The sequence below is a fragment of the Diachasmimorpha longicaudata genome, chromosome 5 (genome assembly GCF_034640455.1).
Source record: "Diachasmimorpha longicaudata isolate KC_UGA_2023 chromosome 5, iyDiaLong2, whole genome shotgun sequence".
Taxonomy (NCBI): domain Eukaryota; kingdom Metazoa; phylum Arthropoda; class Insecta; order Hymenoptera; family Braconidae; genus Diachasmimorpha; species Diachasmimorpha longicaudata.
The window spans coordinates 5,061,874-5,085,301 of NC_087229.1; the positions used below are offsets into that span (position 1 = coordinate 5,061,874).

The 23,428-nt window shown below is 36.1% G+C and overlaps 6 protein-coding genes across 7 annotated transcripts; 2 read left to right on the forward strand and 4 right to left on the reverse strand.

Moving 5' to 3' along the window:
• The first annotated feature begins 178 nt into the window (after window positions 1-178).
• On the forward strand, window positions 179-2,754 carry LOC135163173 (venom acid phosphatase Acph-1-like). Its single transcript, XM_064122427.1, has 6 exons — window positions 179-348; window positions 779-889; window positions 1,171-1,433; window positions 1,499-1,782; window positions 2,077-2,285; window positions 2,430-2,754. Exons 1-6 carry the CDS (start codon window positions 256-258, stop codon window positions 2,589-2,591), a joined length of 1,122 nt encoding a protein of 373 aa, XP_063978497.1. The 5' UTR covers window positions 179-255; the 3' UTR covers window positions 2,592-2,754.
• A 462-nt stretch (window positions 2,755-3,216) lies between these two features.
• LOC135163172 (venom acid phosphatase Acph-1-like) lies at window positions 3,217-5,367 on the reverse strand. The gene is made up of 6 exons (XM_064122426.1): window positions 5,148-5,367; window positions 4,960-5,070; window positions 4,217-4,479; window positions 3,868-4,151; window positions 3,507-3,715; window positions 3,217-3,425 (listed from the first exon to the last, which is right to left on the reverse strand). Exons 1-6 carry the CDS (start codon window positions 5,238-5,240, stop codon window positions 3,261-3,263), a joined length of 1,125 nt encoding a protein of 374 aa, XP_063978496.1. The 5' UTR covers window positions 5,241-5,367; the 3' UTR covers window positions 3,217-3,260.
• A 168-nt stretch (window positions 5,368-5,535) lies between these two features.
• Window positions 5,536-8,865, reverse strand: LOC135163174 (venom acid phosphatase Acph-1-like). Its single transcript, XM_064122428.1, has 6 exons — window positions 8,452-8,865; window positions 7,930-8,040; window positions 7,601-7,866; window positions 7,145-7,428; window positions 6,171-6,382; window positions 5,536-6,094 (listed from the first exon to the last, which is right to left on the reverse strand). Exons 1-6 carry the CDS (start codon window positions 8,536-8,538, stop codon window positions 5,942-5,944), a joined length of 1,113 nt encoding a protein of 370 aa, XP_063978498.1. The 5' UTR covers window positions 8,539-8,865; the 3' UTR covers window positions 5,536-5,941.
• Window positions 8,866-9,007: 142 nt separating this feature from the next.
• On the reverse strand, window positions 9,008-14,963 carry LOC135163157 (A disintegrin and metalloproteinase with thrombospondin motifs like). Its single transcript, XM_064122398.1, has 13 exons — window positions 14,822-14,963; window positions 14,213-14,273; window positions 13,924-14,132; window positions 13,076-13,367; window positions 12,917-13,013; window positions 11,667-11,796; window positions 11,195-11,355; window positions 10,828-10,892; window positions 10,590-10,716; window positions 10,327-10,455; window positions 9,863-9,998; window positions 9,575-9,676; window positions 9,008-9,144 (listed from the first exon to the last, which is right to left on the reverse strand). Exons 1-13 carry the CDS (start codon window positions 14,873-14,875, stop codon window positions 9,106-9,108), a joined length of 1,602 nt encoding a protein of 533 aa, XP_063978468.1. The 5' UTR covers window positions 14,876-14,963; the 3' UTR covers window positions 9,008-9,105.
• A 113-nt stretch (window positions 14,964-15,076) lies between these two features.
• LOC135163175 (venom acid phosphatase Acph-1-like) lies at window positions 15,077-19,175 on the reverse strand. Its single transcript, XM_064122429.1, has 8 exons — window positions 18,951-19,175; window positions 18,666-18,760; window positions 18,277-18,396; window positions 17,908-18,018; window positions 17,347-17,612; window positions 16,795-17,078; window positions 16,032-16,234; window positions 15,077-15,338 (listed from the first exon to the last, which is right to left on the reverse strand). The coding sequence occupies exons 3-8, from the start codon at window positions 18,367-18,369 to the stop codon at window positions 15,192-15,194; spliced, it is 1,104 nt and encodes a 367-aa protein (XP_063978499.1). The 5' UTR covers window positions 18,370-18,396; window positions 18,666-18,760; window positions 18,951-19,175; the 3' UTR covers window positions 15,077-15,191.
• Window positions 19,176-19,857: 682 nt separating this feature from the next.
• LOC135163168 (venom acid phosphatase Acph-1-like) lies at window positions 19,858-23,415 on the forward strand. 2 transcript variants are annotated; one of them, XM_064122419.1, is made up of 7 exons: window positions 19,858-19,957; window positions 20,606-20,751; window positions 20,980-21,087; window positions 21,371-21,584; window positions 21,772-21,974; window positions 22,232-22,573; window positions 22,972-23,415. In XM_064122419.1, exons 2-7 carry the CDS (start codon window positions 20,674-20,676, stop codon window positions 23,230-23,232), a joined length of 1,206 nt encoding a protein of 401 aa, XP_063978489.1. In that variant the 5' UTR covers window positions 19,858-19,957; window positions 20,606-20,673; the 3' UTR covers window positions 23,233-23,415. The 2 variants fall into 2 exon arrangements, with proteins under 2 accessions (XP_063978489.1, XP_063978490.1); XM_064122420.1 differs by lacking the exons at window positions 19,858-19,957; window positions 20,606-20,751 and adding an exon at window positions 20,796-20,901.
• Window positions 23,416-23,428: the final 13 nt, after the last annotated feature.

The window sequence follows — 23,428 nt, forward strand, 5'->3', positions numbered from 1 at the left end:
TGGTAATAATGTTCTTAGCAGAGAATCTCGTCAAGAATTCTCTAGTTTAAGTTCCAATCAGGAAAAATACAAAGTTATATCACTAATTCAAGTCCACAGGTCATGGGCAATCGCTTTCCATTTTTCTCTACTGGTCGTCATTAATAACATATATTTTTCTCAATTATCAATCTGCACGAGGCTCGTCCCTCCGTAGCTTCAGTCGTCGAAGTAACACTGACACTCAGTGAAATATTTCAATAATTTTTTTCACTCATGTTTCGAATAGTGAATTCAGTTGCTCTTTGGGTGTTTCTTTTTCTGGGAATTCAGGCGATCGCCGGACTGAAGCTTAAGTTCCTGAATGTGGTGGGCATTACCCAGATTAAATCAGAAGTCATTTCCGGTGGGATGGTTCGCAAAGATCACCACAATCCTCTAGAGATTTCTATCTGAAAATACGGGACGAACAGAATTTAGCAGAAATTACCAGTTAATTTGGAAATTGTATGGCATTCTGAGCTTTCAGAGGAAATTACCGCACCCATTTAACAATAATTACCTAACAATTGGTCTACTTTTTTGAGGGATTTTTTCTATAGGAAGAAAATTTTTAAAAATAAATTCTTAGACTAATGGAGATGAGGTTAAATGTCATAGAGAGGAAATTTTTCGCGGACGACGAATTGCCATTTATTAAGTTTTCGTAGCAGAATTTTTCTGAAAACCTTTGACAATTTTTTGTACTATTTTAACTGCTCTTGATTTTAGATAATAAATCAAGTATTATGTTGAAAAGATATTTCGTCATGGGGACAGAACTCCATTGGAAAGCGGAACCGAAGTGTTTCCCACAAATCCGTACGCAAACGAGACCTTTTCCCCTTACGGGCACGGACAATTGACCAATGTAAGTTGCACAAAAATATTCTTATCTGTGATAGTGACCTAAAATGTATTCAAACCGAACAAAATACATCGCAATAATTCTGGCAATTTTCCAATAGAAATATTTCAAATCTCAACGGATTAAATAATCACTATGATTATCAAATTACTATTTTTTACAACAAGAAAAGCAAATTGTAAATCAAAATGAAGAGTGTAAATTTTCAACTTCAAATTTGGATAGAAATTTACATTTTACAATTTTGAGTTTTGTAATTTTTAGTGAACATTTTTGAATTACAGCAAGGGAAGCAACGCAGTTATGATTTTGGTCTCTACGTTCGCCGACAGTACAACGAATTCCTGGGAGCCACATATCATCCAAAAATGGTGCGGGCCCGGAGTTCTGATAAGGACAGGACTAAGATGTCCCTGCAGCTAGCGATGGCAGGTGCTTTTCCTCCTTCCCCAGCGGAGCAATGGAACCCGAGCTTACACTGGCAGCCAGTCATCACCAATTACGTGCCACGGCCCGACGTTCTCATGATGCCCATCGAGTGTCCCCAGTAGGTGTCACAAAAACAGGCTCATTGACTCCGGAATATGGGATCTGTCAAGATTTTACCTTTAGGTTTGCAGCGGAGTTGGAGAAGACACTGCAGCTGCCGGAGGTCCGGGAGGCGGAGGCGAAGTACAACGATTTGACGAGAAATCTTACCCAGTGGACCGGTAAATCAGTAGTTGATACAAAGGATGTTGCTGGCATTTACACCAGTCTGAAATCATTGTATTTTATGGGACTTGAACTGCCTCAGTGGACGGAGGGAATTTTTCCTGAAGGGCTGCTGGCCGAAGCCGCTGTCTTTCATTTCCGCATGGGCAGTTATACGAAGAGACTAAAAACCCTAAATGGGGGTAAGAAAATATTATTCTTGAAAATATTGGGGGAAGTTCCGCCCGCAAACAATTTTTCAGTTCTCAAAAATAATAAAATTAAATCTTAAAATTTTTGTTTTTATTATAAAAATTGAAGCCAAAAGCGCCCTTTTTAATACAGTTTTTTGAGTTGGAATTTTCAGTTCTATTTTAATTTTTTTTCCAAAATTTTTTTCTAGAGAAAACATACAGTTGAAGTAATTTGTTTTGTTAAGTACTTTGATTTGTTATCTCGTTAAAAAGAGGACTTCAAGAAGAATCGCCTGTTTTTAGGCATTATGCTGAAGAACTTTACTGACACAATGTCATCGGTGATCAGTGGAGAAGAGCCTGATCTCAAAATGAATTTCTACGGAGGTCATGACTACAACATCGTGGCATTTCTGGAGATATTTAATCACATTGAACCTCATGGAGCTCAATATTCCAGCGCTATTTTCATTGAGTTACTGGAGGATAATGAGTCAAAATATTATGTCAAGGTGAATTTAAAATTATAAACAATATCAAAAAAATCATATCGACCTCTGCATTCATCAACGTGAGGGATAATAGTACTACTGCAAAATCCATTATTTGAAATAATAACAATTCCTTTCATTAACTGAGGCTAATATTTTTTTCAGGTGTTTTATTACAAAGGAATTCCAATGGTCCAAATTCCGCTGAATATTCCAAATTGTGGGGAAGTATGTCCCTTCGAGAAATTCGTTAAATTGTTTGAAGATATTTTTCCGACTCAGGAAGATATTATATGCCCAAGAGATAGAATATCAAAAATTTTCTGACATTCTCCATTGTTTGTTAATTTCTTGGAATTCATCATTGATTATAAAATGCATTGAAAAATAGCAAACAAATTCAATCGACGGATAAAAATGTTAGTCAATTTTACTTTAATAAATGTATATTATAATAAATAAAATATTTAAAGAATTGTATCAATCATTCCACCAATTATATCAACATAATTAATTCCGGTTCAATATGAAATTTGTCTCATCGATACGAGAGAAAGTTTGACGAATGGGGGTGAATATTGGCATCAAATACGGGCCATTCTATATGGATCCCATATACTAAATACCAATGTAGCTCCAACCCACATGGGGTAGCAGTAGTCATATCGTTGACGAAGACTTCATTCCCTCATTTCCTGGGCCTTCAATTCAAGTTTCGGAATGTGAAACTTCGAAACAAATAAAAATAATTATCATAGTCAGCATTCTCACGTAGTACATCATTCGACCCTGAAAAAATGATAATGCGATTTCCACTGTTGACTAAAAAATTTTAGTTTCCACGCTGCAGGTGAAGCGTTTTGACGAAGGATAGATGTGTTTCATACTCACCATCTTCAACAATAGGTCATTCAATGAGTTAAAAAATAGAAAACATTGCAGACTAAAACACTCACTCTACAATTCTCTTTATTATCACGATGAAAAGTGAGACAATCATTTATACATTTTCACCATATTTTCCTTCGGACATTTCAGGTCCTCCTCGCTGGGGAAAATATCACTGAACAATCCGACAAATTGATCGAAGGGGCACAGTTCTCCACAGCCCTTGATCTCCACCGGCACTCGCTCCGCAGGAATTCCCTTATAGTAAAACACCTGCAATAATCAATGGAGGAGTGAATCGCGGGAGGCCAGCGTTGAAGATAAAATTGAAATATTTCTCAATCTCATACTGACCCTGACGTAATACTTGCGTTCCTCATCCTCTAGTAGTTCAACGAATATGGCGCTGGAATATTGGGGTACCCAGGGCTCGTAAACATCGAAAACATCAAGGAGTGAAGCGATGTTGTAATCGTGAGCTCCGTAGAGATTCATTTTTAAATCAGGCTCACCTCCATTTATCACCGATGACATGGTGTCGGTAAAGTTCTTCAGCATTATTCCTGGAAAGAAATTTGTGTAATGTTGGCCGAATGTTGGCACTATGTCGGCACTGTTGGCGCAAGAGCGACCCTTAGGAGGGGGGGGGGGGTTGTATAGGGTTTTATGACGGTCACAGGATCAATAAAGATGATAATAAGATAATTATCCTCACCGCCATTCAATGTTTTGAGTCTTTTTGTGTAACTACAGAGTCGGAAATGCAAGAGCGTGGCGTTCAATAGAGCTCCTTCAGGGAAAATTCCCTCCGTCCATGCAGGGAGTTCAAGGCCCATGGCACTGAGGGCCTTCAAACTGTTGTGAATACCCGCAACATCTTTCGTGTGAACTATAGGTTTACCCGTCCATTCCGTAAGATTTTTCCTCAGTTCGCTGTACTCTGCAATTTTCTCCTGGACCTCGGGGAGTTGCAGTGTTTTTTCAAACTCAGCTCCAAATCTGCAGAGAAAAAGAAGTGAATTAAATACTTTGAGGACGAAAAATCAATTTTTGATAACACCTACTGCGGGCACTCGGTTGACATCACGAGAACATCTGGACCTGACACATAAGTCATGGCAACAGGCTGCCAAAGTAAGCTTGGATTCCACTGTTGCGAGGATGCCGGGGGAAAAATTCCTGCCATTGCCAATTGCAGAGACATTTTAGTTCTATCTGAATCGGAACTCCGTGCACGCACCATTTTTGGATGATATATGTCGCCTAGGAATTCATTGTACTGCTGACGAATGTGAACACCAAGGTCATACACACGCTGTTTTCCTTGCTATTGGAAAATATGCACAATTGTCGGGAATTATCAATCGAGGAGGAAACCAGTTTGTCGCTAGATAATTGCAGTTTAGTGTACGAATATAGTAAATCTTCGATGAAGAAAATGTAAGGAAAGTGATTAGGGAAATGTTGGCCGACGGTCGGCGCAGTGTTGGCACAAGCTAGACTCTTACAGGAGTTTATAAGGATCTTATGAGAGTATTATATAGATCATAAAGGCAATTGAGATGATAACAATAGCAAATGTTTGATGAATGAAAATAAAACCGGAGCCAAACACTTTCTAGATTTTTAAAAAACTAGGAACAGCCACTGGCCTCTCTGCATTTGATGATGGAATAGTTTCTATCACCTGAAGCTCACGTAATTTATTGAAGACATTGTAAGTTTCACACATGACAATTACTTTGTTTTCTGAACGAAAACCTTGTCACAGTTTTGTAGATAAGACTATTGTGCATGTACAACTTACATTAGTCAACTGACCCTGACCATAAGGGGGGAAGGTCTCGTTGACATACGGATTAGTGGGAAAAACTTCGGTGCCACTTCCCAGTGGAGTCCTCTCCCCATGTCGGAAGATCTTTGCAACAAAAAGTTCTATTAATTCCCCAAACCGAGCCCCCAAAATTTCCCAAAAAATTACGTTACGATACTGACCACATTCAGGAACTTCAGCTTCAGTCCAGCGATAGCCTGAATGCCAATGAAAAAAATCACCAAAGCAACACGTGAATCGAAAAATCGTGACATGTTGATCGTCAAGTGGAAAATTCTGCGGATGTCTGAAAAATTCCGCTGCCTCGTCTACCGATGCCACAGGAAGACTAGACTCCTTCCATGCCGGTTAGCCACACTAATGCTAACCGGTTTGATCCCGCCCCTTCATCGCCTAGAGATTGATCACTGAAGAAAATATATCTCAATAACACTGAGGAAGAGGGAAACTTGACAGCGATTGCACGTGACCTGTGCACTCACAGCAATTGACATAACTATCCACTTTTCCTTATCGTGATTTTAATGGAGGAATGATAAATCAGACAACTGGGAAAATCACTTCTTTGATATATTATCAATAAATAACATTATCTTATTGTCGTTTTAGTAACAATACTTGGGCTTATTTTAACTACGATCGAAAAAATTTAATAGAAGAAAATTAACTGGAGAATTCGACTGGATTTCTGCCTATTTTCAGTTCAGATTAAACGTTTTAGTCCTTGTTCAGACCGATTTTTTTTATATTCGCGTAGAATTTGTGATTTCATGATGTTTTTTAGTTGCATTGTCGTACGACCTAAAGAATAAATTGAAAAAAAAAATCATGAGAATTTTTTACCAAATATTACTTGATATAACGAAATATTCTCTATTTTTTCACTGAATTCTCCAGATTTTCCCTCAAATTTTCTCGTCCGTGCCACCTCCGATGAACAGACAATTCCTATTTTCTAAGATTTGTTCGGCCCCTCGCATGTCATGTCGGAGTCAGTGGGGAGCACATTTCCATAAAGTTCCACGAATTTCTCGAGAGGACAAGGCTCACTGCACCTAGGGATTACTATCCTTCTCCTGACGGGGGGGATCCCTAGATAATAATATATCTGCAATCATAGTTAAGGAAAATAATGAACATTCGCAATAGAAACAGCAAGTCATTGAGGCAACAGTGGCACTCACCCTCACGTAATATTTACTCATTTCCTCGAGCAATTCAACAAAAATTGCGCTGGAGTATTGAGGCACGTGGTGATTATCGTAGACCCCGAGGGCCAGTTGAAGAAGAGCAATGTGTATCTCGTGCCCACTGACTATCACCATCTTCAGGTCAGAGGGTCCATCTCCATTGATTTTCGCCAGCATATTGTCCGTGAAGTTCTTCAAGATCATCCCTGAAATTTGGAAAAATTGTATTATGTTGTACAGTCGAGTAAAAAAAATCGATGCAATCTTTCGAGATCGTACCTATCAAAATTCTACTTCAATAAAAATTACGTATCTTTCTGATGTTTCCGGAGTGAAATGTTGTGAAGAAAAATTTTACTAAAGTGTTACGAAATTTTTTGGAAAGGGCTCTTAATTACTAATTAGTTTCCTTAATTTTTTTTCTACGACAAATTTTCATTCTGGAATCTGTGACGATTTCAGTACATAAATTTTTTTGCCGGTAAGCAATCTTGATTTTGGTAATTTTTGCTAAAATTCCTCTCCGTTCGATGAGTGTGAGGGTTGATAAAGTTTGAAAAAGCTGCAGACAATATTTATTAATAACTTTCGTTCAAACATTCATACCGCACGTGTTTCGTATAAACTTTTCCATTACAATCGGTCATGTAAAAGAGTTTTTTGACTCGGAAGAGTTTACCGGCATGAGTATTGAACAATTTTTTCACCCCCTCGAGCGGAAAAGGGATGTGCTGCGGGAAATGTCCCACGAATGTTGCGATACTTTCTCCTGCACTAAGAAAACTATTTATCTCACTGTGAGAATATGATTTTGTCAATTAAATATTTTTCTGACAAAAATTTTAAGTGGATTTTCCAATGGAAATGGATTGGCAAAATTATATTTTTCTCTCACTGCTCAACCAGCAAGAATTGCTAATTTAGAAAAATATCCGCCTTAACAGGAACCATCACGAGATAAATATTACCTCCATTCAAAGCTTTCAATCTGTCGTTATAACTCAAGAGTCGATAATGCAAAGTGGCTACGTCTAGTAACGATCCATTGGGAAAAATTCCATCTGTCCATTCGGGGAGTTGGAGTCCCATTCCTTGGAGGGACGTCAGTCCATTGTAGAGGTTCAAGAAATCTTTGGTTGCAGAAATGGGCCTTCCGATAAATTGGGACACATTTTTTGCTAGACCACTGTGCTTCGCGACTTCAGCTTGGACTTCTGGGAGGGCCAAAACCGCTTGAAACTCTTTTAAATGTCTAGACAAACAAACGGAACTGGTCTACACTATAACTCCTATCATTTTTTGTGTAATTAATTATTCATTCCATTTATACTACGTATTTTCGTATATTATCTACTATATTTCCACAAATAGTATATTAATTTTAACTATTATTTTTATTTATTTATTTTTGTTCATCTACTGACTTTGGACACTCTATCCCGAACAGCATCAAATCCTCCTCTCGTTTAAGATAGTCACAGACAATTGGCTGCCAGCTCAATGTCGGGTGCCAGCGCTGTTCAGGAACAGGAGGATATATCCCCGCTAGGACCAGCTGGAGGGACATTTTTATCCGATCCAAGTCCGAGCTGTGGGTGATAATCTCATGGGGATGGTATATCTTGCCGAGAAAATCATTGTACTGCTGACGAATGAAGGCCCCCAGCTCGTATGCTCGTAACTTTCCTCTCTAGGGAGATAAATGAGTTTCATTCGACGCGTAGCACATTTATGGCAAATTTCAACTACTCACATTGTTCAATTGTCCAATTCCGTGGGGTGAATAGGTTGAATTCACGTATGGGCTAGTTGGAAAGGATTCAAAGGGATCTTCACTGGGCGTTCGGTCCCCATGACGGAATATCTGAAATCCCCATGAAAAAATTTTCTAGAAAAATTGTAAGACGTGCAGTGCAAAACATTACAATCCATCAGCTGAGAAAAATTCTAGAGCTGTTGCGGTACAAAATTAAATTTTGAAGTTAAATACATTATAAGGAGTGAAATTCAAGATTTTTTTTCTTTCAATTTAAAAATAAAATACAAAAATTAATATTTTTGGGGATTACTGAGAATTTTTTGGTAAAAATACAGAGAAAAATTCACAAATTCCCCAAGAAACATTTCTAATCCCTGGGAATTTTCCCTGGCAGTCACTTTGTTTTTTTTCTCGAGATGAGATTAGAATTTTTCAAACAAAAATATATCCGCCCTTCAACTCCATTCCCACAAACTCGGCGCAAACCCGAAAAAATTGATCTTTTATTCTACTCACGATATTCAAAAACTTCAGCTCCATTCCAATACTGGCATGAATAGAGAGAAAAACAATAATAAACGCTGGACGAGTGATAAACAACATTGCGATAAAAAATATAACTCAACGATGCACAAATAATAAGTATTATTTCAATAATTAATGAAAATTAATCAATGAAAAGTTTCGATGTTCACTTCAAAGTGACTTTTCAGTTACAAAACGGATTGACTTTTTTTAATGGAATGTATTTATCAATCAATGTTATTCGCGATATTAATACTCAAGAGTGAATATCGCGGGACTTGGGAGATCTCGTGGAATTAACACTCCCACATGCTGGTCTGTAACGGACTGCACTCAGACTTCGTACTTGTATCAAAAGTGCGCTGAAATTATTAACCTGACATGGACAAATTGCAGTTGTGCGCAAGAAAATTGATAAACCAGTGTGGGTTATTGCCTAAGAGCGGAGGCAATCTTGAGAGACGATAGCTTATCTGTACAAAGTCACTAACGACATTTATATTAATAGGAATCAGAAGGATTGAAGAGGGAAAATGAAAACAATTAATCAGTGATGTAATTTTATTATCAATAAAGTGTGACGTGTTGCCACAAAATAACAGCAAATATTTGTCAATCTAATTGGAGAACGTTGGCTATTCGTCATTACAGTTCGAGGGCAACGCAGTAACCGCTTATGCAACTCTGAAAAAATATTGTATTTAATTAGATTAATTCCAGGCGGTTCTCATGATTTATTTACTTTTTAATAAAAATTGAGCGGATTTTGTCGATCTATTTTGTCAAGCAGAAATTCTCGACCGGTCAAAACAGAATATAATTACCAAACGGCGCAGTAAATTTTACGGGATTTTCCATTAAATTTCCCAATCATCGAGGAAAAATTATAATTATATTATATAATATTATATTATGTAATGTAGAAAACGACTTGTCCCCGCAGCGAGCAGTTGCCGAACGGTTGATAGAGTTTAACAGACAGAATCGTAGAGTTAACGTGGCAGTTCATACATTTTCAGTTGCGAATCAATTTTGTTATTTTTGGAAACGGTATTCTCATGTTTTTCCAGTGATGTTTATTGTATTGTATTTTATTATACGGCAAAGTTTCTACCTTTCCTGGAGCGCATATGGAGCCTTCAGCAGCTGCTGCCGATCCTAGACAGTCTCGTTCACCTTGCACTCTACATTGCAATATTATGCACGGACTTCTATCCTGTAAAAAAAGGACGATATAAATTTTATGAAAACCCTCCAAACCGATCATTTCTGATTTATGAACCGATTTATTTCTGATTTATGAACAGCCGAATGCTTGAGGAGAAAATATTAAGGGATGAATTCCATTCTTATAAGAAATTAATGACAAAAATAAAATTTCATATCAATTTTTTTGTTTTACCTCGCACGCTGTTACGTTTGTTGTACCCGCGTATTTTGCACACTGTTCATGAAGAGACTCAACTCTACCAGGTAAAAGCCGGATGTTTTTTTTTTGTTTGGGAGGTTCGTTCCGCAGACATTCCGCATTGTCAGAACTGCACAAAAAAAATATTAATCGAGGAAACACATGCGACAAATCAGGGGTGAAATAGTGAAGGAAGAGAACTACTTCAATAAAAATTAGGGGAAAGTTCCGTAATTCTGGAGTGAAAACGAAAGTGGGATAAAAATTACAAAGGGACCAATAGAAAGTACGAAACACTCCGTCAAAATTACAGAACTCGCCGCATCTTATTTAGGGAGTGTTCCCTACGATTTACGGGCCCTTTTCTGTTATTTTTATCGGATGTTGATTTGCGTTTCCCAATTACGGACCTTGCACGTAATTTTTACTGAATATTTGTCTGTGTGTGACGCCAATACCTGAGAAATTTCCGGAAAGATTCCTTACTGCAATTCGACCACAGGAAACTACTCTCGTTGTAGTGGAGTGAAGGTGACATTATGAACCTGCCCTCTTCGCACTCACCTTCGTCATGGGGCACACCGAGTCTAAAAAAATTCAGCAAAAATTCAACGCAGAACAAAATTGTGAATTAATTGCATCCCGTTGTTCACATTAATGTAAATGGATTCAATTTTTTTAAACTAATTTAAAAAACCACTCAATGAAAAAAGTGTCTTACAAATGCGCCAGTTCGTGAGTAGCTGGAAGGATTCCGCTGTACCCCCCATTATCCTCAACGAGACCCAGCGCCTGCGTCATCTGAAGGACAGAACTTGTGTTGCAGGCTCCGAGATCATTTGCATATCCTTCGCTCATGCAATTAAAAAATTATTGAAAAAGAAATTCAGAAAGTTCATTCACAAGATCATTCTAGGGAGGATCATACAAGGAACTGGTATTTTGCTTGTCAAACTCACCACGTGCACTGCTATCACAATACTTCGTACCCCAAGCTGATATGGCCATGTTACAGATATCCGCGCTAATAATCAAAATCGATAAATAAATAATGAGAAAAAAATATTTTTGACGAAGAGTCATTTTCTTGGGAACAGAATTTAGTTGTGGGAGTATTACCGCAGGAGAATACATCTCTTATGACGAAAATTCATCTCCAAAATGCAGCAATTACGTCGAATTAAGCGATTATGAACATTTCCTTATATGGAAAATTAATATGTCTTTGAAAATTAATACGATTTTTCAAAGCTATTTTAAGATGAGGCTTTCCATCAATGAATTTCTGCTGTTGTCATTTTATAACTAATTATTTTCATTCATTACCCTGTCATAATCACCACCACGTCGTGATTCGGTAGATTGTTGCCATAATAGAAGTGTTGTCCTCCGCTCTTCAGAGCTTTGTCTGCGTCTATTCGGACCATGTAATTTGCCATAGGCTCGCGAACCCTATTGTTGTCGAGGTACGGATTACCACCTTCGTCCTTTAATAAATATTAGATCATAATTATTAGATTGAGAATGATGTGATAAACAATTTCTGCAGGAATGTTTCCACAGGAATTTCGCTAGCATTTTCGAGGTCGTTTTACGTGAAATAATCGAACCAAATATTCAAATTTCCGATTATTTAACTAATAATATACTGCGCGTTAGGAATTTGTCAATCATTTCTGCGAAATTGATTTATGAGTGTGCTGACACTCGAGTGATTTAATTGAACTTCATAAAATTGTTAAATAATTAGGTAACCGTTCGTTTCGCTATTGATAGACCAATTAATTATCCTAATTACCTCGGCGATTACGATTCCGGCAATATTCAGTCGAATCTTAGGATTCGTCATCGATCTATATCTTAAATCGACAGCATTCCAAAATGATAATAAATACAGTACTGCCTTCTTCACATTTTTATCCTGAGTCCTGGAATAATAATTCCAACAATATCAATAATTTAATGCAAATAAATAGCTCCTTATTTTTTGCAATTTTCATTCAATATCCAGAACAATTCTGCAAAGTTGAAAATTTCTACCTTTGCACGAAAACTTTGGAATAATTGAATAACAATTTTTTCAACTTCTCTGAAATTTCTCCTTATTTCAATGAATTAATTTTATTCATTAATGAATCTCGTTATAAACTGGTAAAAATTTAAATAGCATCAATGGATGCCCGTCCGTTGATAGACAGAAACAAAAAAACTATAAGAATAGCAAACTAAAATGTCAATAAAGTCCACGTGTGCCACAAAATGCGATTATCTATTTCGTTTTATAGCTTGGGGAATAAAAAAATATCAACCTTTTATGGCCCAACGCCCAGGAAATTGTTTACCAAAGAATTTGAAGGGGTATAAAAATTATATTGATAAAAGGAATTCTATTCTTGAGTGTTATGATTATCACCATTCTTATGATTAATAAATATTGCTTACCCTCAATGTACAAAGTCTATCCAACAAAACAAAATTTCTCTGTACCGTGGGGACAGCAATTTTCATGCGGTTAATTTTTTTTCAATTTTTGTCTACAATTTGTTATCTTTGTTCTCATCCCTGATATTTACTGGATAGAAAAATCATTGATTCTCATGAAAATACCCGTAAACTACGTAATTCTTTGGGGGAACATAACACAATTGTAATTATGACAGGCGGTAGGCGAGTAGCAGATGATTATCAGGGGAAAACAAGAAAAATTTCCGATTTTGAGTCATTGCAAGATCGCCAAAAATATAGATATATATTTTTTAGAAACTAGGACGAAATAGGGAGCATTTTTAGACCGCTTTTCTCATAAATAGTTTTTATTCCGTTTTAATTCCCTGTAATTTCTAGAAATTCAATAAACATAGGATTTTATCAAACAACTATCACGTTGCGTCGACAGATATGATAAGACGCCCCCCCCCCTCATGATCAAACCAATTTAAAAAATCAAAATGCGAAAAAATCGCCCGATTTGCGAAACTAGCACACCGTCCGATAACTACTGATCCAACGGTAATTTTTTTTTGAGAAATTACTGTATAGAATACATACGCGAACAATCTGTGGTCCATTACAACCAATATCTCCGGATATATCACTGCAGGTAAATTTCTCTCTTGCGAAGCTGCCGAATTTTTCTGGAAAGAATCTAAGAGAAAACAACGTCCGTAAAAAAATTAAAAGAAATAATTTTCGTCGCTGAAGACTTACTGGAAACCCTGGATGTCTGCGAACCATTGACTTTAAGACTCGCTGCCCTGTAGACGATGTCACTGTAATCGTTGATCGTATCATTACCATAACTGCTACCAAGTCGCAGAATTTGGTTGCGAGGGTGTCCGAAAAGGAGCCCGAGTAGTCCAGCCGTTACCGGTTCTAATCTCTTTGGTACAGGTCGGACCTGAAGGTTCTTCCTTGCCCCAGAGCGCCTGGAGGTTTTCTGATTGATAATCAGGACCAGGCTATCGTCAGGATTTGGATGAGGCACGAAATTTTTCAATGCCTTGGGAAAATTGATAAATTAATTAGGTCAGACAATCTGATTAGAAATTCTGCAGGGGAAAACATTCAACCGAAAGATACAATTGAAATTGAAGTTCTTCGCAACTTGCAAAAATAAATTTGCTTTACATTTCAATGTAAATAAATAATACGTAAATAAACTCTGTAACATAATATACAATTTTATCAGTTCCTAGTGCGATTCAATGGCGGAATAATTTATTTAGCATCTGGTAATTAAAACTATAGAAGATCAAAACTATTGTGACAATAAAAAAAAATGGTTTTAAAGGAAAATCCATCGATTGCAAATAGAAAAATGAATTGAATGTGTTACGCTAAAACAAATATTTAAAATCAAATAAAAATCACATAAACGACAGAATAAAATGAAAGAGTATTGAATTATAATATTAACGTAACGATTCAAATCCCCAATTTTTTTTCATTTATTGTTTTCACGGAGAAGCGAAAGACAATGGCATTTTCAAAATTTGCTTCGCTTATGGCACCTTAAGGCACCTTCGTGAGAAGTCTACTATATTTGTCATGTTCACCTGTTTTACTGGGACGTATTCAACGCCAGATGGTAATGTTTTATTAGCTTTGGCCAAAAAGACTGGAGTTTCTATTCCGCTAAAAAATCCATCCGTAGGGTTCAAATACGCGTCAATATGTTCACCGGTTGTTCGCATCGCTATTTTGTCGGCCTCTTCGTTACGCCGTTGGAACCAGGTACGAGTCGAAGTAACCCTGTAAGATGGCACTGAAATTAAGAATTGCGTTTCAGTGATAAAAATCTAAAAATGTTAATAATGATTGCATTTGATTATTTGTTGTCTGCACCTTTACTCCGCTGCACATGGAATATCTCTGCAATCTCGGCATCTGTCATGTAATCGTGTAACTAATGACATTGAATAATCAATTAATTCATGTATCTAATTACTTCATTGTATTTTTAGAATTTGTTCCTTTAATAAATTATGGTGTGTCAGTTGAAATACAAGAAAAAAATTATTAGTGGTTTTTTCATAGATGATTTCATGATAATTGGTTCTGTCAAAACTTCTATAACATGACGTTTACTCTCTCCCTAATATTCGAAGATATTTATTCTCGCAAGACCAATTAATTGAATTGAAGCAAAATACAAAAGATAATTGCAAGGGCTTTCAGCTGCGGAATTTAATCCAACTATTTTCGAAATTATTATTCAATTATTCGATTATTTATAAAATAATTGATTTAAAAATCTATATCGATAACAATCGATTTGAGAGCCAAATGTTTTCATCTACACACATAAAGAATTAACTGATATTCGATTATTTTTCTGATTAGAAGGAATCCATAGATTTAATGTAATTCAATTTGTGGCTATTTGTAAGAATTACTCATAAAAGGCTTTGATTAAATAACAATTAACTGCATTAATTGCAAACGCTATTTTACCATCGCAGACTGAACCGCCGCAAGCGAATAAAGTAAAACTAAAAACGTCAACATTTTGACAAAAGTGGATGTTTCAACTTGTGAAACTGGACAGACAAAAGATTCGTGGTGTTGCTTTATATTCCCGCGAAAAGGCGGAAAAATTCTATTCCTCCCATCGCCTAATGTAGTTTTAACGATATTTTTATCATAACATATTCATTTCATCCCATTAATGCGATCCCGGAAAAAAATAAACCATGCACGGGTGCAAGCTGTGCTTAGTGGTATTTATTTACACTTCCGTAAACATTGTGACACTAATTTGATGCTACACTATTTAATTTCGAGTTCAGTGAGGCTGTAATTATAGTATTAATCTGTCAGTTCGTCAATTCTTTTTCTGACACATCAGCTCCTCGTCACTGGGTAGAACTCCAGCCATTAGATTCAAAAACTCCGGGAGAGGGCAGAGCGGGTCACATCCGGGAATAGCTTTGTCGACGACACGAGGGGGAATTCCCAAATAATATCGAACCTGAAACATTAATTATTTCCATTGAGGAACTCATTGCGTGGTCAGTGAAAATTTGTTAAAATATCTGAAAATTGTCACGACAGAAATGTGCAATTACCATTTATGCATAATTCTTCTGCAATCTTCAATGCATAAAACAGTTGAATTATTGATATTCCATTGAACCTCCTTAATTACTCTAGTCATCAGGAAATTACAATTGTCATAAACTATCCGACATTAATGGCGCCATTTTTTATACATCAAAGAAGGGTTTCCAAAAAATCCCCAACATTTTAATTTCCTTTATTCCACTTGATGACCCCATAAAGCACTTAATGAGAAAACTATATAAATTTTTAATGAAACGATTTCGTTATTTCAGCAGTGACTCAGCGCCTGATTTTTCTACTGATCTAAATATCAATTTACCTAGTCTTTCATTTGGATAAACACCAATCTCCAAGATAAAAAAGAGTATTGACCATTGACTTGGCGCGTCGATTTTACAAAGTCAAACAATATAATTATATGACTCCGTTAAAGACACAGAAAACGACTAAAAGCATTAACTGATAAGACATCGGCAGAATGATTTCTAAGGGCTCACGATGAAAGATGCCTGTTATAAATCAAATTGCGTTGCGATAGTGCATCATCCCATCTGGTCAGGGGAAGAGATAACTGCTAATCAAGATAATTGAATTCCCTTACCCTGATGTAGTGTTCTTCGCCATCGTCGAGTAACTCGACGAATATCGCACTGGAGTACTCGGGGACATGTGGGTAATAAATTCCAAGTGTTTTGAGGAGAGCAGCAATATTGGTCTCGTGGCCACTGAGCAGGGAGATTTTCCTCTTATTGGTACCGCTGATAACACTCGTTATAGTATGCACAATGTCCTTCAGGAGCATTCCTGTCCGATAAAAAAAACAGAATGATTTTTGATGATTACTGAATAAAAAGTCGAGGGGAAATTACTTTCATCAATTTATATAATTTTTTAACCCTTCCAAAGGCCAATCACACTTTTTTGGGGACGCCTACTTCAAAAGTTGCCGTCTGAAACTATATTCCATGTCCCTTTCGTTTTTCGCACGTCGTGTGGAAAATTCAACGAGCGTTTGAAAAGCTGCATTTCACCCACTCGAAATTTTTTACTCGAAATTACTCACGACCTTGAAGTTTACGCGATCCCTGCCAAAAAAAATAATTCACTCACTCCCGCTATCGTTTCGAGCAGTGAAAAATCGTGATAAATAAAAAGTGTTTCGCGGGCGTACGAAAATGTTATTCTTTACGCACTCGTATCACAATACGCACTATTACGCACAGCTGTACTTTACGCCCGTGACATTATTTCGAAAACTAAGTTTTTGAGGACAGTAGCGCAACAACTGTGTTACACGTGCGTGCGAAAAGGCTTTTTTTACGCACTAGTAACGGAATATAAACGAAATGAATAATCAATGGTACCTCCATTGAGCCTCCTCAGGTTTTCATTGTAGCTGACGATGTCGTATTCTAGAAGAGTCCCATTCAACAACAGACCCTTGGGGAAGATGTCAGTCGCCCACGGAGGCAGCGCAAGACCCATCGATGACTCCGCCATCAGGGCGTGGTAAAGGTTGAACATGTCGTTGGCAGTCTTCATACTCTTCCCAGTCCAGAGTGTCAAATTCTTCAGGAAATCATGGAATACACTCAACTTCTTTCGCACTTCCGGTAGGTTTTTTACTCTCTTGAATTCTCGTAAATATCTGGAATCATTCGGTGACAATTCAGGATTTTTTTTCCCTTTTTTCTCAATTAAGAAAAATTTTACTTTTTTATACGAGTGCGCAAAGTAACGTTTTAGGGATGCATTGCCTGAAACGTCTATTTCGACATATTTTAGTGAAAAAAATGGTGGGTAATAGTTGAAAAAATGTCTTTTTCCTCATGTGATTACGTCACAAGAAAAAACATAAAATATATTTCTTGTAAATGTTTTTTAGGAATTTTTCCCGGTGGAAAAAAACAACTCACTGCGGGGACTCTTCAGGAATCATGACGACGTCCTCGTTAGCCGGTACGTAATTAGCGATCATCGGTTGCCACTTGAGTGCAGGATTCCACTCCTGAACCTTAACAGGAGGAAACAGTCCGGCGAGAACGAGTTGAAGAGACATTTTCGTTCTCTCGTAATCGGTGCTGCGGGCCATGACAGAAGATGGAACGTAAATATCCCCCAGGAACTCGCCGTAGAGGTGTCTGATCAATTGTCCGAGCTCGTATTCGCGTATTTTTCCCTCCTGAAGATATGCAAATACTACATCCATAATATTTAAGAAATTTTTGCGCAACTCTAACGTAATTTTTGCTTAAAACAACGGAATTGTGGTCTAAAATACCGAAATTTTTGGCGAAAATCCTGGATTATTTTGTAATTGCCAAGTTTTTATTCAAGTTATTTTAATAAATTTCATAGATATTCCTAGATATTGTATCATTAGAAAAAAAACAATAAAAATTATAACAAAACAGGCAGAAAAATTACGTTTCGATGCGTAAGAGCAAGCGAATTTTTAATTAAATTGGGGTCATTACGTTGGTCAATCCTCCCACTCCTTGGGGGAAAAAATCATCCTGCAGGAAGGGATCATTGGGGAATCTTTCAGCACCGTTGGTGTCAGGGGCGCGAGCTCCATGACGAAACACCTTGAAACAGAAACTGATCATTTATTCGATATTTTAGACTCCTAAGGATGTATTACTCTTGCATTACTTTGCGCGTCTAATTATTCAAATTAATTATTAATCGTAATTGTTAATACTTATATAGATATTTATTCCTATCATTAATCCTCTATATTTACTAAAATATTTCCTAGAAAAAAATCGATAACTGGTGTTTAATTAATATTTTTCTTTAAAAGTTGACTGAAATAAATTATTTTCTTAACTGGCGAAACTTACTACCGTGACATATTTTAAATGCAGTGTAGGATTTGCCCTCACGACGATTAGACTGATGATTTGAAGAAGAAATAACTGCAGTAGAGTTGTCATGTTGTTTCAAATATATCTCGAAAAGTCCTGCGAATATAAATAAACATCATTCACCTCGCAAAATTAATCCCCGATTATTCATATGTTGACAGGTCTTCGAATAATCCAGTGTAAATCAACTCTACCATTGATAATTTATTTTTTCACACAATTTTGTCCACGTTAACGATAAACATTTACTCGCGTTAATTTTTACATCAAAATTATCGCAGATATTCATCTGTGATGGAGGAGTATGAATTTTTATTGCCAGCAAAAATGAGTTCATGACTTTAGAAAGAGAATGATTTACTCACCTGAATGAATGAATTTTTCGATTGTCTCTTCACAGATTCTCAATTTTCCATGGCATCCGAATGTTTAATTGAAGACAATTTATTATTTGAAAAATCTGAAAAATAGGTCGAATAATTTTCTAGTAAATTTCCATCAAATTATTATTTATTCCTATTTTTTGTTGCCAGTTGTGCATTAAAATAAATTGAAATTCCTTGAGGCTCATTCCTTTTTCATATTTCTTTATTTTTTATCAATAATTAAATGTGAAAAATATTATTTTTTCAAATAGTCAATAATCAGACCTGTAAATTCCGACATCATGTGGAGATGAAAACATGATATCGAGTTAAAAGAATATTCCAGAGAGATGTGACTGGCGGTTGATCAAACGAGCTGGAGATTCATTGAGACCCGGAGTTACCTGTTGACAGATTCCAACTAATGTCCCGTGGTGATAGGTGCGCCAAGTTCTATGGCTTATAAAAACAACAGGGGCGAAACACGTGGAAATCACGAGCGAATGGCAGCTACTAAATGTAAGATAACATTCTTCTATTGTGATAACAGACAATTTTGATTTCACTAGAAATTTCTGACCATAAAAGAGATTTACGCAATTTTCGTTCGGTAATTGGGGGGCTTTCGGTATCTGGGTTCTTGGTTACTATTGCTCTAGACTAGACATTTTTCTAATATTTAGTTATATAAAAAATATTTTGCAATATTTAATATATAGTCGTTTAACAATATTAGACATATTTGCCAGTAATCAACAATTTTCGCGGAATGAAACGAAAAAAAAAATCATAAATATCGAAAAAATTATTGAACGACCGAAAATTTGTTATTCTGACGGCACGATGAATTGCAAATATTCTGTGAAATGTAACTTCTTCGAAAAAAATTGCATAATAAGCAACTTGTTTGAAGATAGTGCTAGAAAATTTGCTTTTTCAATAATTTACGAATAATTTCGGAATTTCCAAAAATGTGTTTTAAAAACTGAATTCAGTTTTGACCCGTAAATAGTTTGACTGTCATTGTAAATTGTCATTCTGCCGTTCTTGTTACCGCAATTCGAGAGTAATTCAGACATTCTGTCGCAAAGGTAATAAAACACATGTTTAATCGACAAATATAATTAAAACTGGTGGGGGAATGATGTGACAAAACTTTAAACCATTTGTTTCCCCATTCCGATAAGAACGAAAAGTTATTTTCCCAGTGAGGATGATGATGTTACAGAGTGTCTCGACGTTATCAAGATATCAGACCGGAGTGGCTCAGTTGAATAAAACCTCTAACACTGGTATTTATTAGATAATTACTAAATTAATTAAAATTTCCACCAGAAACCAGAATGCACATATTTTCATTTGTCATTATAATTAATCATACTTCCATCATCATTAGACCTAGTTAACAGTGATTAACCTTTGTTAATGGCTCACAATTAATTATTTCCTTAATTAATTACTTAATTAAAAATCCATACGTTATTGTCTGGCGTTATAATTAATTACAATACCATTATCATTAGCACCAATTAACACTGATTAATCACTCTTAATCAAACACTATTAATGAATTAATGAAATAAAAGTTCAGCTCTCGCAAAGAAACAAATTTTATATTAGTAACTATTACAATAATTTAATTGTAACTTAGCCAATCCTGGGTAATCGACCAATAATAATTAATTAATCAATGAATTGATGGGATGAGTGATCGGGTCTTGAATTGTCGACTTACTGAGAAGTCTGTAATGAGTAAACTCATACAGTCCTGTGGACTCACATTATCATACGTAATTAATCATAATTAATTGGTGAATGATTGATGAATTAGCCTTTATCTTTGAGAATAACAAAAAATTACGGTGACTTTAGAATTAATATTTTAAAGGTAAAATACTCATCATAAATGAGACAAGTTACGTGAGCAACATATTTTTCAGTATGAGGTCATCATAGGAAAACTGTCGAGCGATCAATCGAAACGTCTCATTTTTAGTTCTGCATAAAAATGTGGAGAGTGAGTTTCCTCATGCTCCTCGCTGCACCATCCGTCCTATCGACGCCAGAACTTCAACTTGTTCACGTTGTAAGTAATAATTTTTACGGCATGAGTGGAATAATTCAAGGCTTTAAAGTGTTCCGCGAAAACAGGTGGTTTCGATTTTTTTTGTGCATCGCCGCAGTCACTGTTGTTAACAAATTAGCAATGTGATTTTTTTTGCCAAGTTAAGAAAAAGTATTTATGGGAAATTAGTGTATTCAGGAAGCAAAAAAGTATTTTATTTAATATAATATTTTTTAAAATTCATCATAGGTCTTCTCGCATAAATTTTATGCCCCTGTGGAGACTAACAATGGCACTATTTTCCCGGGAATCCTGGACTACCAACATTTCTTGGAGCAAACATTTGACATGGATAATGTATGTTTTTTACGAGGAAAGTTTTCTTTAGGAAAATATTGTGGATTAGAATATTGAGGAAGAATATTTCCGCTTCAGTCGGATTTTTCAGAGATATTATTTAAAATTTTGTTGAGAGAGACTTTATCAAAAAAATTTGCAAAAACTCCCATTTCCAGCAATGATTGATAGTAAATTTCTCAAATTTTCCACTTACATCACAATTAAAATGTGAAAAGAAAGAAATAATTCAGTTTTCTGAAAATTTTCGATAAATAAAACGATTGTCCATTGACCTTTGCAGAAGGCGAAAATGGACTTGTTCAATTTAGGTGTATTTCTTCGTAAGAAATACGACAGCTTTCTCGGTAAGATCTACCACCCTGATTTTATGAAAATGCGGACGTCGGAGTATGTCCTGTCAATGATATCTGGAATGTTGGTTGATGCTGGGCTGTGGCCACCGGCTGAGCCGCAGAAATGGAAGCAGGACCTCGACTGGCAGCCAATACCCACCGGTAATATCTCATTATTAATTATTTGTTATTAATTTAGTGAATCTAGAGGTGTGCAAATAGGGAAACTTCAAGACCTTCATGATGAAACGATACTCTGGCGATTGTGGGAGTTCTATCGCTATTTAGGGGGTGAATCCATGTGTATAATTATTGATAAAATAAAATAATTGTTCTCTTTTCATTTCAGAATATGAGCCCGTAGAGAAAGACACTCTATTAACGGGTTATTTTTGCCCGGCATTCAAAAACGAAGAGCAACAACTGAACGCCAATGTCTCATCAGTTATAGCGGAGCACAGTGCCTTATTTAATTACGTAACTAGACATTATGGAAAAAAAATAGAGACACCCTGGCATATAGCCCTGTTGTATTCGTGCTTCGAGACGATCGTAAGTCAGCCCAATCATTCATTCAATTATAAGAATAATTTTTAATAAAGTGCCCTTAAGCAGTTTTGCGAAGATATCATTAAAATTCGACAACTTTAAACAAACAATATTTTGCAATAAACTTGGCCCTTATTTCGCTATTTTTTTGTCAACGCTTTAAGACTTTCTCTAGGACACCTCATGTAATTCAATTATTTAATTATAATTAGTCAATTACATTCATAATTTATCAATTCTTTTAACCATTCGTCCTTCAGGCAGCTCAAAATGTCTCCCTCCCACACTGGACCAACGACATCTTCCCCAACGGTGAGATGCAGACCGTAACTCTCAAGGCTTACGAGAGTCTCTCGATGACTCGTCTTCAAAAAACACTGAATGGGGGCCCATTGTTGAAGAAAATTCTCCACGACTCACTGGAGCATCAGAGCAGCAATGGAACAAGTAAATTAAAATTACTGATGTACAGTGGAGAGGACAGAAATGTCATGGCATTGCTGCAGAATTTGGGAGCCTGGAGCCCTCACATTCTCCAACAAGGAGCCGCAATCATCTTTGAAGTCTATAATAATTCGAACTCCCTTGAAAATACGATCAAGGTAAGTAAATACATATTTTTTTGATGGAGAATTGTAACACGTTTTTGTAACTTTCCTGCCAATTTCACAATGTGATTGACGTTAAAAAATACAACGTATTTGCATTTTGTCATTATCCGATGACTCACGAATTCTCAAGGTGATGTGAAAATTTTCCTCCTTCTTTACGAATTTTTAACAAGAATTATAAAACTAGAACAAAAACACAAGAAAATGATCACACCACCTCGAAATTTCGCGAGTCATAAAATAATATTTTGACGCCAATTAATTTCTATTAATTACACCGTTAATTTGTCTTATCAATCCATTATGCATTTTTCAATTGTACTACATTCGTCAATGCATCGGTTAATCAATGAACCAGTTAATAATAATGTTTCTGTCTTTATTTACAGATGTTCTATCTCACTGATGTTAATTCCTATAAATTGACTCCTATAAAATTGACGGATTGCGGAGAGTATTGTCCATTAACTAAATTCGGTAATATCCTCAAGGATATTATTCCGATTGATGAAAGATCCATCTGTCATCAGAAGCAAGTCCCTCCCATAAAGCCACCGTCATCATCATCATCACCCAATTGTCATTCAGCGTCACTATTGACATTCGCGATTAGTGTACCTGCTGTGCTAATGAGTCTAGTACTGACTTAAATCGGATAATCGTCTTCGAGTCCAATTATTCCATGTTTTTTTCGCCAATCTATCGAGATTGCAGGAAGGAAAATGAAAAATTCAGAGAATTTTCTTGAACATTCGTGATTAAAGGGAAATACAAATAGATTATAGGAATTTCTAATGAGTTGTAATAGTGCGAATAAACAATCATTCACAATTGCGTAATTACATA

Bases quoted from the DNA above. Each gene is read 5' to 3' on its own strand.
- LOC135163168 (XM_064122419.1), top strand. From the start codon at position 20,674: ATGTGGAGAGTGAGTTTCCTCATGCTCCTCGCTGCACCATCCGTCCTA. The intron at 21,585-21,771 runs GTAATATCTCAT...TTTTCATTTCAG, and splicing joins CTGGCAGCCAATACCCACCG to AATATGAGCCCGTAGAGAAA. The intron at 21,975-22,231 runs GTAAGTCAGCCC...TTCGTCCTTCAG, and splicing joins ATTCGTGCTTCGAGACGATC to GCAGCTCAAAATGTCTCCCT.
- LOC135163174 (XM_064122428.1), bottom strand. From the start codon at position 8,538: ATGTTGTTTATCACTCGTCCAGCGTTTATTATTGTTTTTCTCTCTATT. The intron at 7,867-7,929 runs GTGAGTAGTTGA...TTATCTCCCTAG, and splicing joins GAATTGGACAATTGAACAAT to AGAGGAAAGTTACGAGCATA. The intron at 7,429-7,600 runs GTCAGTAGATGA...TTGTTTGTCTAG, and splicing joins TTCGGGATAGAGTGTCCAAA to ACATTTAAAAGAGTTTCAAG.
- LOC135163172 (XM_064122426.1), bottom strand. From the start codon at position 5,240: ATGTCACGATTTTTCGATTCACGTGTTGCTTTGGTGATTTTTTTCATT. The intron at 5,071-5,147 runs GTCAGTATCGTA...TTTGTTGCAAAG, and splicing joins AGCTGAAGTTCCTGAATGTG to ATCTTCCGACATGGGGAGAG. The intron at 3,716-3,867 runs GTGAGGATAATT...ATTTCTTTCCAG, and splicing joins ACTCAAAACATTGAATGGCG to GAATAATGCTGAAGAACTTT.
- LOC135163175 (XM_064122429.1), bottom strand. From the start codon at position 18,369: ATGACAACTCTACTGCAGTTATTTCTTCTTCAAATCATCAGTCTAATC. The intron at 18,019-18,276 runs GTAAGTTTCGCC...TTCTGTTTCAAG, and splicing joins ATTTAAAATATGTCACGGTA to GTGTTTCGTCATGGAGCTCG. The intron at 16,235-16,794 runs GTACCATTGATT...TTTATCGGACAG, and splicing joins CCTGAGGAGGCTCAATGGAG to GAATGCTCCTGAAGGACATT.
- LOC135163157 (XM_064122398.1), bottom strand. From the start codon at position 14,875: ATGTTGACGTTTTTAGTTTTACTTTATTCGCTTGCGGCGGTTCAGTCT. The intron at 14,133-14,212 runs GTGCAGACAACA...TCTTAATTTCAG, and splicing joins CCATGTGCAGCGGAGTAAAG to TGCCATCTTACAGGGTTACT. The intron at 9,145-9,574 runs GTAGAAACTTTG...ATATTTTTTCAG, and splicing joins CCATATGCGCTCCAGGAAAG to AGTTGCATAAGCGGTTACTG.
- LOC135163173 (XM_064122427.1), top strand. From the start codon at position 256: ATGTTTCGAATAGTGAATTCAGTTGCTCTTTGGGTGTTTCTTTTTCTG. The intron at 890-1,170 runs GTAAGTTGCACA...TTTGAATTACAG, and splicing joins GGCACGGACAATTGACCAAT to CAAGGGAAGCAACGCAGTTA. The intron at 2,286-2,429 runs GTGAATTTAAAA...TATTTTTTTCAG, and splicing joins AGTCAAAATATTATGTCAAG to GTGTTTTATTACAAAGGAAT.